At 45.9% G+C, this 12994-nt stretch overlaps 1 protein-coding gene across 1 annotated transcript in view; it reads left to right on the forward strand.

Moving 5' to 3' along the window:
* The window catches only part of LOC141476740 (dymeclin-like), a 219126-nt gene that overhangs the window by 36595 nt on the left and 169537 nt on the right, over nt 1-12994 (forward strand). The window contains exons 6-7 of the mRNA XM_074165548.1: nt 9877-10002; nt 12338-12480. Coding sequence (XP_074021649.1) covers nt 9877-10002; nt 12338-12480 — 269 coding nt within the window. The remainder of the gene's footprint in view (nt 1-9876; nt 10003-12337; nt 12481-12994) is intronic.

Here is a 12994-nt window from a genome sequence, read left to right on the forward strand (position 1 = left end):
TTTAGAATACTCCCTTTAGAGTGTTGCCAACAGAGGATCACAGACTGGTGGAAGTTGGAAGGGACCTCTGGAGATCATCTAGTCCAACCCCCTGCCAAAGCAGGGTCACTCAGAGCAGGTTGGACAGGAACCCATCCAGGGGGAGTTTGAGTGTCTCCAGAGAAGGAGACTCCACCACCTCTCTGGGCAGCCTCTTCCAGGGCTCTGCCACCCTCAAAAGAAAAAAGTTCCTCCTCATGTTCAGATGGAACTTCCCATGTTCCAGTTTGTGCCGGTTGCCCCTCGTCCTGTCACCGGGCAACACTGAGAAGGGTCTGGCCCCATCCTCTTGACACCCACCCTTTAGATATTTATAGGCATCGATGAGGTCCCCCCTCAGTCTTCTCTTCTCGAGGCTGAACAGCCCCAGGTCTCTCAGCCTTTCCTCATCAGAGAGATGCTCCAGTCCCTTGATCATCTTTGTGGTGTCCTCTGAACTCTCTCCAGCAGTTCCCTGTCCTTCTTGAACCAGGGGAGCCCAGAACTGGACAGTCCATCTTTGGTTGTTTTCTCCCTCTCGTGCAGTCTCCCAGTGAAGAATATCCAGTTCGGGGGGAGATGCAGTAGGAAATGTCAGAGATGTTCTCTGCTTCCAGTTGGTGTTTCTCGAGCGCTCCTCTGGGACATCTCCCAAACGTTTGGAGTGAGCTGTAACGAGCGGGGTGCGTTATCCGCTGCCGCGCTGTGTGTGTGCCATCAGTGGGTGTAAAATTAGGAGCGATTCCAAGAGGAAAGATTATGTTCCCTTAGAATTGTTGTACTTGTATCCTGAGCCCGATAACCAGATATTCTCCTCGCTTTCCAGTTTTCAAAACTGCTCCTATTCTCTGCGGTGACTCCTCTTTCACCTTTCTGGTGGGCCCTCAGGAAGCAGGGAAATGAAACCTGGTTCCTGTATGATTTGAGAGGTTTTTGTATGAATCAGCCCTTTTGGCAACTCTCCGAAATTAGAAAATGAGTTACCTTTTAACCTTTTAATACTCGGAGTAGACAGCACTGGCTGGGTGAAAGTTCAGGAAAACATTTAAACTTGGGAGGGGCGGGGGGGGGTTTGGTCTGGTGGTGGGAGTTGAAACCCAGAGGTTTGTTCCTGACTTTTCAGCCTGTTTTCTCTGTAGGTATGAAATCATTTATGAGCTCTCAGCCTCTCTTTGCTGAGCTGTAGAAATAGCCGCGATTCATTGAGTAATTAAAGCGTTTACAACAGCTTGTGCCCTCGGAGTGGTAATTGGAGTTCCCAGCTGAGATTTTTTTCCTATATGTTGCCTCTATACGTGGTTTCTCTTTCAGAGACCCCTCTACTTGCAGGCAGAGAACAAAGCTGAACGATGCGGTGGGCATAGAGTGCGGTGCTTGGTGTTGGAGAAGGGCCAGCAGCAGCAGGATGGTGACATGTAGGTAGATCGTCGAAGTTCTGGGTAGATGACACCGACAGAAGGTCACCCACGTGGTCTGGAATAGAAAAAGCAGATGCCAGGGCACCAGGGAGCTGAGGTTTTAACAGGCCCGTAGTTGTTCTTCTGTGGGCTTGATTGGACTCGATGATCCCAAGGGTCTCTTCCAACCTGGATGATTCTATGATTCTATTGCATCATTTGGAAATAGTAATTATGCTAATATTGTTCTCCTTAGCAATTTAGATACAGAAGTTGGTGGTAGCATCAGACTCCTGATCTTTAATGTCCCTTCCATCCCAAACCATTCTGTGATTCTATGTTTCTGAACTTGAGTCTGCAGGAGCAGACAAAGAGTATTTTGGGGTTTGTATTTTCCCCGCCAGCTGCGATCGACAGATGACCTCGCTCTGATGATCTTCATGTTTTGGTCTGCTCTAGACTCCAGCATTTTCTTTGTAGCTCAGAAGAAATCTACTTCGAAACCTACTGGAGTGTCGTGGTTTTTGCTTTGGTGGTACCAGTTAGTGCGAGGACTTGTCTGTGTGTCCAAGTGGTGGCCAGTGGTCAAGGTATTCCAGTTGGAAGAGTTATTGCTCAGGCAGGTTGCCTTAACTGGCTGCTTGTGTGTTCTCTTTTCCTGTTTCTACCACAAAAAAAGATCTTCTATTTTTGTTAAAAATTACCCTTTTGACCATAGACCTCTTTTTCAGACATTTGGAACTTTCGAATCGCAATATTGGCATCGAAATAACTGTCTGTAAAAGGGCAAGGTAGAATCTTGCCCCACTTCAAGCAGACGAAACTTTGTGAGGGTGTGATGTGGAGATAGATGGTCTGATGGGGTTCTCCAGCCCCAAAAAACTGAAGCTTGTTAGCTCTGATGGACTTTACAGATCTGCCACCACAATTAATAAATAAAATAAATCAATGAAAATGTATGTTCTTGATGGAAGACCAGAAGAGATACGTTATACTTCCAAGTTTGTACCCTGGAAGAATTATTACTCTACCGATTTCTTCTGAAGCGGCACATGGAGGGTACAACCCCCCATGGCAGGGGGGTTGGAACTAGATGATCTTTAAAGGTCCCTTCTAACCCAAACCATTCTATGATTATTATTTTTTAAGTCTAAATTCAGCCCTGCTTTAAAGCAGTGCTTCCAGGGAAATAGGTCTCTCAAAGAGCACAGATCCTGGGCTTCTATCCACCTGAAAAAAAGGGATTAAGATGGAAAGTGTAGCTGGCTTTAAATTTTTGGCATTTTATTTTCAAGAGTTGTTGTCTAAAGATCACTAAAACACAAATACTGCGTGGTTGTTTAATTGAAAAGCATTCGTTAAAGTTGAAATGATCTGATGTAATTGCTTTTGGAAGGAATCCATTGATGTATCACCTGAAATGTAGATACCAAAAGGTGTGTTAAATACCTACACACACTTATGCTTTGCCAGAATCCAGGAATTTTGGAGCTCAAGTCATTATGAGTGGTGTTCCTCAGGGGTCGGTACTGGGACCAGTACTGTTCAACATCTTTGTTGGAAACGTGGACAGTGGGATCGAGTGCACCCTCAGCAAGTTTGCCGATGACACCAAGCTCAGTGGCACGGTCGACACGCTGGAAGGAAGGGATGCCATCCAGAGGGACCTGGACAGGCTTGAGAGGTGGGCTTGTGCAAACCTCATGAAGTTCATCGAGGCCAAGTGCAGGGTCCTGGCACAAATCCCAGGCACAAATACAGGTTGGGTGGAGAATGGCTGGAGAGCAGCCCTGAGGAGAAGGACTTGGGGGTGTTGGTGGATGAGAAGCTCAACGTGAGCCGGCAACGTGCACTGGCAGCCCAGAAAGCCAACCGCATCCTGGGCTGCATCAAGAGAAGTGTGGCCAGCAGGTCGCGGGAGGTGATTCTGCCCCTCTGCTCTGGTGAGACCCCACCTGGAGTACTGTGTCCAGCTTTGGAGTCCTCAACACAGGAAGGACATGGACCTCTTGGAATGGGTCCAGCGGAGGGCCAGGAAGATGATCAGAGGGCTGGAGCACCTCTCCTGTGAGGACAGGCTGAGAGCGTCTCCTGGGGGAGAGACCTTAGAGGGAGATAATCCTCAACCGGACTTGGCGTATGCTGATCTGAAGCTGGAGTTACTCTTGCTAACGCAGATCTTGTGAGACCCCACCTGGAGTACTGTGTCCAGCTCTGGAGCCCCCAACACCAGAAGGACATGGACCTGTTGGAATGGGTCCAGAGAAGGCCACGGAGATGCTGCGAGGGCTGGAGTCCCTCTGCTGTGAAGACAGGCTGAGAGAGGTGGGGGGGTTCATCCTGGAGAGGAGAAGGCTCTGGGGAGTCCCTCAAGGGGCTCCAGGAAAGCTGGGGAGGGACTCTTGATCAGGGAGGGGAGCCATAGGATGAGGGGGGAAGGATTTTAAACTGAAAGAGGGGAGATTGAGATGAGATCTGGGGAAGAACTTCTTTGTTGTGAGGGTGGTGAGACCCTGGCCCAGGTTGCCCAGGGAAGCTGTGGCTGCCCCATCCCTGGAGGTGTTCAAGGCCAGGTTGGATGGGGCTTGGAGCAACCTGGTCTGGTGGGAGGTGTCCCTGCTCGTGGCAGTGGGGTTGGAACTGGATGGTCTTTAATGCCCCTTCCAACGCAAACCATTCTATGATTTTTTGAAGAATTCCGATTTCAAGATAATCCCCGCTATGTATGATACGTCTTTTGCTTTAGAGAGTAAATGTGTGTATATAAGGTTTTGTTGCCGAAAGTCGGTTTTAACCTTTAAAGCAGAACCTGAACCGTTTCCATCTGGTTAATGAAACTGGCACTTGCTTTGTTTCATGCTGTAGGAAATGTGGTATCAACGAGGACGGGTATTTGTAATAAAGAAAGAACCCAAACGGAGCAGAGAAATGAGTCTTAAAGGGAGGAAAAAATGATATCTGTCAGGTTGTCTACCTGGTATGGGATTATATCCTCCAGTGGGAAGGAGAGGGAGGAGAAAAAAGGAAAAAATTAAGTGAGAATAACTATTAAAATCTCCAAAAGAGAAAATCCAGAAGGAGGACTTAAAAAAAAAACAACCCCAAAAAACCTGCGTATGCTTCGTACATTGCTCTATGAAGCCCATTTATTCGGGATGTATCTGAGTTCTATGGGGGTTTTTTTGTTTGTTTTATAAGACACTCTCGGGAAGGGGAAAAAAAAAAAACCAAACCAAAACCCGTAGAAACTCAAAACGTCGCGCGGTTCTGGTTTTCTGCAATAAATAGCTAAAGAGTTTTGACGTGTAATTGATACATGAGTTCATTATTTCTGCTTTCCTCCTTATCTGCAAGCAGACGGTTTTCAGAGGAAGTCGGAGATCAGCATAAATTCCGCGTAAAGTCCTTCTATATGACCGATAGCTTTGAATATAAAAGAAAAAAAATTAAAAAAGTGAAAAAAAAAAAAAAAAATCAAAAACCAACCCCCCATTATTCTATAGCCTCTTAATATAAATAAACAGTATTTTCTTTGAAGTTAAAAGAGGTTCCTGGTAGTTGTTGTGACCCTTTAGAAATGCTTGAGTTTCAGAAAATTGTACGTTTGACCCTTGGCGTGGTGAAAAAAATTTTGCTCCCGGAGCTTTATCCTCCCGTTGATAAATTAAGGGTGACCGGAGCCGAGGGGTTATCCCAGATATCAGGGCTCTGGTCGGGTTTATGTCAGAACGGATTTAATTTGAACAGATTCTACAGGTTGAGCGGAACGTTTCGGCAATTAAATGTGCTCTAACTGGGTTTGGAATAGGAAGAAAATTGAAATAATTTGCTATTTTTGTTGGTTTGTTTTTTTTTTCTTTCCGAGTTACGTAAGGGTATTGAAAGCAGATTTAAAAAAAAAAAAATAAGTAAATAAATTACTTAATACATCACGGTGACCTTTATATCCTTACACTGAATGTCGTAAAAATAGAATAGAATTGTGTAACGTCTCCTCGTGCGGTTTGTCAGAAAAAGAAATGAATGAATGATAGAGACGGAGAGAGAGAAATAAAAAAAAAAAAAAAGAAAAAGCATCTGAAAAAAGACTCTGAAATTCGGTTCTTCTCGGCAAAGTGACCCCCCTGGTTTGGATGTGGTGGCTTGTCACGAAGTCACCCTTTTCGTTTCATCATCCCAGGGTCGGAGACATTATTCGTGTGTTTTCCATCTCAGTAACGACAGGCTTCTGAATTATTATAGTTATTTTTTTTTTTCCTATAGGTAAAAAGTGGGGTTTTTTTTTTCCAAGCTGTTGTTTTTATTTTGATGGAAAAACATTTCTGAATTTTTTTTTTTCTTTTTTTTTCTTTTTTGCGCTGCTGGATAAAGTGTTAATAATCGGGAAATAGGGATTTTTTTTTTTTTTTTTGGTCCCTGCTGTGGTTGGGATGGAGGTGGGCGTTGGATGGCAAAGCATCCCGGTGTCGGAGAGGGGGAGCGGGAGCCGTTCCCAACCCAACTTTGCTCCTGGCTGAGACGGATTGGCTGTGGAACCGGATCACAACGTCACCTCTGGCCCCATCTAATTAATGGCGTTTACGCTGGCGAACTTCCTCGGTAGTGGGCAAAAAGTCAGGTAACTCCCCAAAACGAGGAGTAATTACCCTGTACTTCGTGATTTTAAAGGAAGAACTTGAATGCCAACAGTCGGTCTCTTCCTGACCTATAACTATTACGCATTCCGAGAGTTAAATCACGCGGGAGAAAATAAAAACACTGAGTTTGCGTAACCTTCACTTTCAATAACATTTCTGTACCAGAGGTAGCGCCGTTCTGTGGACCGGGATCCAGGAAACTGGGATTCCAGTTTGCTCCTGACTTCCAACGAAGAACTCGCGCTCTCTTTGCTCAGAAACTCCAGCCCGGAGTTACCGCGGAAGAGCTTAACTTAAGCGCTTTGTACACCCGGATCCGTGAAACCCTTCTCTTTCTTTACAGGTTATTTACGGTATTTCTAGCAGCAAACTTGAGAACATTCATTTATTGGAGTTTTTTTTAATTATTCTTCAAAATAAAATCCTATTCATTTTGGTCAGGACCACACCAGTTCCCGTGCCGAGACTCGGGAAGAGTTTTAGTCCAGTCAGTTTGTTTTTTATTGTGATTAATTTATTGTGTTTCAAGGGGAGGTTGTACTTTAGTTTTCAAGCCATTGTTATTTGAAAGAGCACTTAGTTTTATGTTTATACGCGTTTTAACTGTTAAAGAGTAAAAATTTTGGAAGGCGAGATTGTAACGAAGAAAAATGCAGCATCGCTGCTTAAACACACAGTGATGCTAATATTTTAATTTTTATTTTTAACTAGAGATAGTGTAAAATCATTGAATTTGAAAGGTATTAATAGATATTTGAATTTCCAGTAGATCCCAGGTCAAAAAACCCCTCGATAATCGATGCTGGACGCCTGTTGTAACTTAATGATATTTGATTATGATGCGTATTGTGGAAATAATATAAAATAATAAATATAAATAATATTAAAATATGGAAATAATAAAGCCAGCACGGGTTAACGAGGGGCAGGTCCTGCTTGACATACCTGATCTCCTCCTATGACAAAGTGACCCGCTTGGTGGATGAGGGGAAAGGCTGTGGATGTTGTTTACCTGGACTTTAGTAAAGCCTTTGATACAGTCTCCCACAGTATCCTCCTGGAGAACCTGGCTGCCCATGGCTTGGATGGGAGTACCCTCTGCTGGGTTAAAAACTGGCTGGAGGCCGGGCCCAGACAGTGGTGGTGAATGGAGTTAAACCCAGTTGGTGGCCGGTCACGAGTGGTGTCCCCCAGGTCTCGGTACTGGGACCCGTTCTCTTTAACATCTTTATCAATGATCTGGACGAGGGGATTGAGTGCACCCTCAGTCAGTTCACAGACGACACTAAGTTGGGTGGGAGTGTTGACCTGCTGGAGGGTAGAAAGGCTTTGCAGAGGGACCTGGACAGGCTGGCTGGCTGGGCTGAGGTTCAATAAGGCCAAGTGCTGGGTCCTGCTCTTGGGTCACACCAACCCCATGGACACTACAGGCCTGGGGCAGAGCAGCTGGAGCTGCCCATAAGAAAAGGAGCTGGGGGTGTTGGTTGACTGTTGGCTGAACATGAGCCAGCGGTGTGCCCAGGTGGCCAAGAAGGTCACCAGCATCCTGGCCTGTGTCAGGAACAGCGTGGCGAGTAGGACTCAAGAGGTGATGGTCCCCCTGTCCTCGGCACTAGTGAGGCCCCACCTCGAGGGCTGGGTCCAGTTTTGGGCCCCTCACCACAAAAAAGACATTGAGGGGCTGGAGCGTGTCCAGAGAAGGGCAGCGGAGCTGGTGAGGGGTCTGGAGCACAAGCCTTATGAGGAGAGGCTGAGGGACCTAGGGTTATTCAGCCTGGAGAGAAGGAGGCTGAGGGGAGACCTTCTCGCTCTCTCCAACTCCCTGAAAGGAGGGTGTAGAGAGGTGGGGGTCGGTCTCTTCTCCCAAGACACGGGTGACAGGACAAGAGGAAATGGCCTCAAGTTGCGCCAGGAGAGGTTCAGGTTGGATATTAGGAAAAATTTTTTCACTGAAAGGGTTATCAGACATTGGAATGGGCTGCCCAGGGAGGTGGTTGAGGCACCATCCCTGGAAGTGTTCAAAAGACAGGTTGACGTGGTGCTGGGAGACATGGTTTAGTGACGATGTTGCATTTTGTTGTTTTGTGGGTGTTTATTTTTGTCAGTTAGGTTGATGGTTGGACAAGATGATCTTGAAGGTCCCTTCCAACCTAGAAGATTCTGTGATTCTGTGAAATAAATTAGGGGGGGAAATATTAGAATATGAGCCGGCAGTGTGCCCAGGTGGCCAAGAAAGCCAGTGGCATCCTGGCTTGTATTAGAAATAGCGTGACCAGCAGAAGTAGGGAGGTGATTGTCCGCCTGTACTCAGCACTGGTGAGGCCACACCTGGAGTATTGTGTCCAGTTTTGGGCACCTCAATCCAAGAGAGATATGGAGGTGCTGGAGCGAGTGCAGAGGAGGGCAATGAAGCTGGTGAAGGGCCTGGAGAACAAATCCTATGAAGAGCGGTTGAAGGAGCTGGGACTGTTTAGTCTGAGGAAGAGGAGGCTGAGGGGAGACCTCATCACTCTCTACAACTACTTGAAAGGACATTGTAGAGAGGTTGGTGCTGGTCTCTTCTCACAAGCAAATAGCGATAGAACAAGAGGGAATGGATTCACGCTGCAACAGGGTAGGTTTAGACTGGACATTAGGAAAAAATTCTTCACAGTAAGAGTGATCAGACACTGGAACGGGCTGCCCAGGGAGGTGGTTGAGTCACCATCCTTGGATGAGTTTAAGAGTCGTTTAGATGTAGTGTTGGGGGATATGGTGTAGGAAAGAACTTTGTAGTGTAGGGTTGATGGTTGGACTCGATGATCCCAAGGGTCTTTTCCAACCTAGATGATTCTATGATTAGAAGTACTTAATAACCGTCTTTCTAATGATTTACAGGATGGTCCCGTTGGGCCGAATGAATTGTCTCCTTATTTTTGGAGGAGGGAAAAAGCGGTCTTTGGTTGAAAGCAAAACTGATGCCGGCTCGCATCCAAGTTATTTCATTATGGCTTAAAAGGTTTCCTGGAGGCTAAGATTTAGTACTAATTAAGGAGGCAAATGCCATTTTTCTCCCCCTTTTAAAAACAAGATGCGTAACAAGGACATCATAGACAGAGATGGGAACAGAAAGCACAAGACATCCCAAATACTGACTCTCTCTCACATCCATTTTGCTGCACGGCCTTCCCTAATTAACCTTAATGAGCTCTATTAAACTATCTGGTGTCAGTATTAAATCATTACAGCGCGTTCTTTGGGATTGGCTGTAATATCTTCACTGTTACCTCAAAAATCCCGTTTAAAACTGAACAACTGTATGTAGTATCTTGACACCCTGAGCATTTCTTACACTTAAACTATTATGTTTTATATATATTATATTCCTTTCTTAGGGATCCACTTTTCCTGGCGGATGGAGCTGTGTTTGGCTACTGGACATTTTCCCCGACTTAGCATGGTGGTTTTGTGACAATTTCATTTTAACAGGACAAAGGCTAGGCTTTTGAGATGTATTTATTATTTTTAGAGTGAAGCGTAGCCTGAACATCGCAGCTGGAATGTTCTGGGCAGTATCTCAATTTTTTTTTTTTTTTTGCATTGTCTTGTCTTTTGGCATATCAAAAAGAAAATGCTTATGTCTAAGAAAAACAACCCATTGTTGGTACGAAGTGATTCTGGGTTTTTTGAATTTCTTGTTTATGTGTTCCCAGTTGAAACTCAGTGTGCTAAATGGTGTATAACCTCAGGTGAAGCTACCAAGTGTTCTTGGAAGTCAATTTTTAAACAAAACCCCAGTGGATTAATCCCCATAAATTTTCCTTCTTTTTTTTTTTTTCCTGCAGAGATATTACATACAGCATTTCCTTGGAAGCCGTGACAACTCTCATCGTCTTCCTCTCCTGCCAGTTATTCCACAAAGAGATTCTACGAGAGAGCATCATTCACAAGTATCTGATGCACGGTCGATGGTACGTTGCGTTCTGGGCTGGTACCTAATCACAGAATGATATGGGGTGGGAAGGGACCTCTGGAGATCATCTAGTCCAACCCCCTGCCAAAGCAGGGCCACCCAGAGCAGGTCGCAGAGGAACGTGCCCAGGTGGGTTTTGAATGTCTCCAAAGAAGGAGACTCCACCACCTCTCTGGGCAGCCTCTTCCAGGGCTCTGCCACCCTCACAGGAAAGAAGGTCCTCCTCATGTTTAGGTGGAACTTCTTATGTTCCAGTTTGTGCCCATTTCCTCTTGTCCTGTCCCTGGGCACCACTGAAAAAAGCCTGGCCCCATCCTCCTGACACCCACCCTTGAAGTATTTATAGGCCTTGATCAGATCCCCCCTCAGTCTTCTCTTCTCCAGACTCAAAAGACCCAAGTCCCTCAGCCTTTCCTCATCAGAGAGATGCTCCAGGCCCCTCAGCATCTTTGTAGCCCTCTGCTGTAGCCTCTCCAGCAGTTCCCTGTCCTTCTTGAACTGGGGAGCCCAGAACTGGACCCAGTGCTCCAGATGGGGCCTCCCCAGGGCAGAGCAGAGGGGGAGGATGACTTCCTTCGACCTGTTGGCCACACTCTTTCTGATGCCCCCCAGGATGCCCTTGGCCTTCTTGGCCACAAGGGCACATTGCTGGCTCATGGTCATCCTGTTGTCCACCAGGACTCCCAGGTCTTTTTCCTCAGAGCTGTTCTCCAGCAGGTCACCCCCACCCTGTCTTGGTGCAGGGGGTTATTCCTCCCCAGGTGCAGCACCCAACGCTTGCCCTTGTTGAAGTTCATCAGGTTCCTCCCTGCCCAACTCTCCAGCTTGTCCAGGTCTCACTGTGTGGCGGTAATGGCAAAACAAATGCTTCCGATGACTTGTTTGGGCTGTTTGTACTTAAAAAGAAAAGACAGTGAAATATATTTTGATAAAAAACTTGGTTTGGTCAAAAAAACCCCTAAAACACAAAAGCAAACACCCGTAAAGACTGTTGGAAGGTTTCACGTTTAAATCTCACACCCCAGACTTCAGTAAAACTATTTTGGAAGCCGTTTTCATTTTTGGAGGGTAATTTCATTAACTTAAAACAGGCTTTCACTTTTTAGGATGTTTTTTTTTTTAATTCAGCTGTGGGTCATAGAATCATAAAACTATCCCAGTTGAAAGGGACTTCTCTTACATCTAGTAGAAACTTCAGAAAACCAGACAATAGATACGTTTACCAAAAATCTGCCCACCTGGAATTTCAAGTTGCGAGAGGATGGAGGGTGGCCTGACTAAAACGCGTCCAAACCACCGTGGCAAAGAATTGAAACAACCACCAACTCGCCAGAACAAGTGGTAGCAAAATGTGCCGTCTTTTGAGGGGCTGCTATTTATTTCTATCGCATTTATTTGTATCCTTAGTACTTCTGAGGTACGTGGGTTCTCTCGGCTGCAGTGTAACAAAAACACCCAGAGAAGGTCCAGAGAAGGGCAACGGAGCTGGTGAGGGGTCTGGAGCACAAGTCTTGTGAGGAGTGGCTGAGGGAGCTGGAGGTGTTCAGCCTGGAGAAAAGGAGGCTGAGGGGAAACCTTCTTGCTCTCTACAACTCCCTGAAAGGAGGGTGTAGCCAGGGGGGGTCGGTCTCTTCTCCCAAGTCACAGGTGATGGGACAAGAGGAAATGGCCTCAAGTTGCACCAGGGGAGGTTTAGGATGGATATTGGGAAAAATTTCTTCCCTGAAGGGTTGTCAAGCCTTGGAAGAGGCTGCCCAGGGCAGTGGTGGAGTCACCATCCCTGGAGGTATTCAAAACGTGGGTTGACATAGTGCTGAGGGACATGGGTTAGTGATGGGTTTTTATCAGAGTCAGGTTGATGATTGGACTCGATGATCTGAAAGGTCCCTTCCAACCCGGACAATTCTATGATTCTCTTGGGTGGGGGTTGTGTGGAGTTACCTATTGTTACTTGTTCTACGGAACCAAAGCTTGGAGTGAAAACTAAACAAATATAATGTTTCTTTCCCTTGCATAAATATTTTTCCAGTTGTGTCTTGAGGTAAAAGAATACGACGATTCCACATATTTAATGATTGATTTAAAAGTAATATTGAAGAAATGAAAGAAAAAGGAGTTGAGGCTGCTCCTGCAGAGCCCCGCTGAAGTCAGGGCGGCTTCACACGAGCCAGACCTTGGCGTTCCTTCCCTTTCCAGTCTGCCCGAGACTGGGAGAGCGACTGGCTGTGTTTAACGCCAAACACCAGCCTTTGCAGCCTGCCTGGGTTTTGTCGCCCTAATTTTTTTTGGTGAGCTGTGAGTCAACTAAATGGATTTTCTTTTCTTCTTTGCAGCGTTCCCTATACCAGCAGACTCGTGAAAACTTTACTGTATAATTTCATCAGACAAGAAAGAAGCCCCCCTCCGGGGACCCACGTCTTTCAGCAGCAAACAGATGGAGGGGGACTGCTTTACGGAATCGCATCTGGGGTGGCAAGTGAGTCTTACTTTCTATAGAAACTATATGTCAAACCTTAGGAGATATTGCCTTCTATTTGATCTCACCCACCTGTAGCCCATTTCTTTTCCAACAAGCGATACCAGTATAGGAAAGCTGTCTACGGGCCTGGATTGTGATCGTATACGGTCCATCTCGAGATGTTTTAGGATCTGAAGTGATTCTTTCTGCAGGACAGCACATGGTAAAAGTAGCGCTTAGTCCCTATTTTTCTTTTATTGAGACATTACCAAAACCCCAAACAAACAACTAGCGCCCCATGTAATAAATCACAGGCTTCGAGTCACTTAAAAAGTAAGAAAGAGGTTTTTTTGGCGTATTTTATTCTTCATAATGGCTCAGTGGACCTGCCCTGTGGCTCTCCTTGTGCACACGGTGGGACTCAGTGGTCTCGAGAGGTCCCTTCCGGTCTTGAGGATCCTGTGGCGTAAGGGATAGGCCTAAATAAGATATTTTTTTTTTTTTATAACATATTATAGCGTATTCCTTTCCC

The sequence above is a fragment of the Numenius arquata genome, chromosome W, assembly GCF_964106895.1.
Source record: "Numenius arquata chromosome W, bNumArq3.hap1.1, whole genome shotgun sequence".
In the NCBI taxonomy this organism is placed as follows: domain Eukaryota; kingdom Metazoa; phylum Chordata; class Aves; order Charadriiformes; family Scolopacidae; genus Numenius; species Numenius arquata.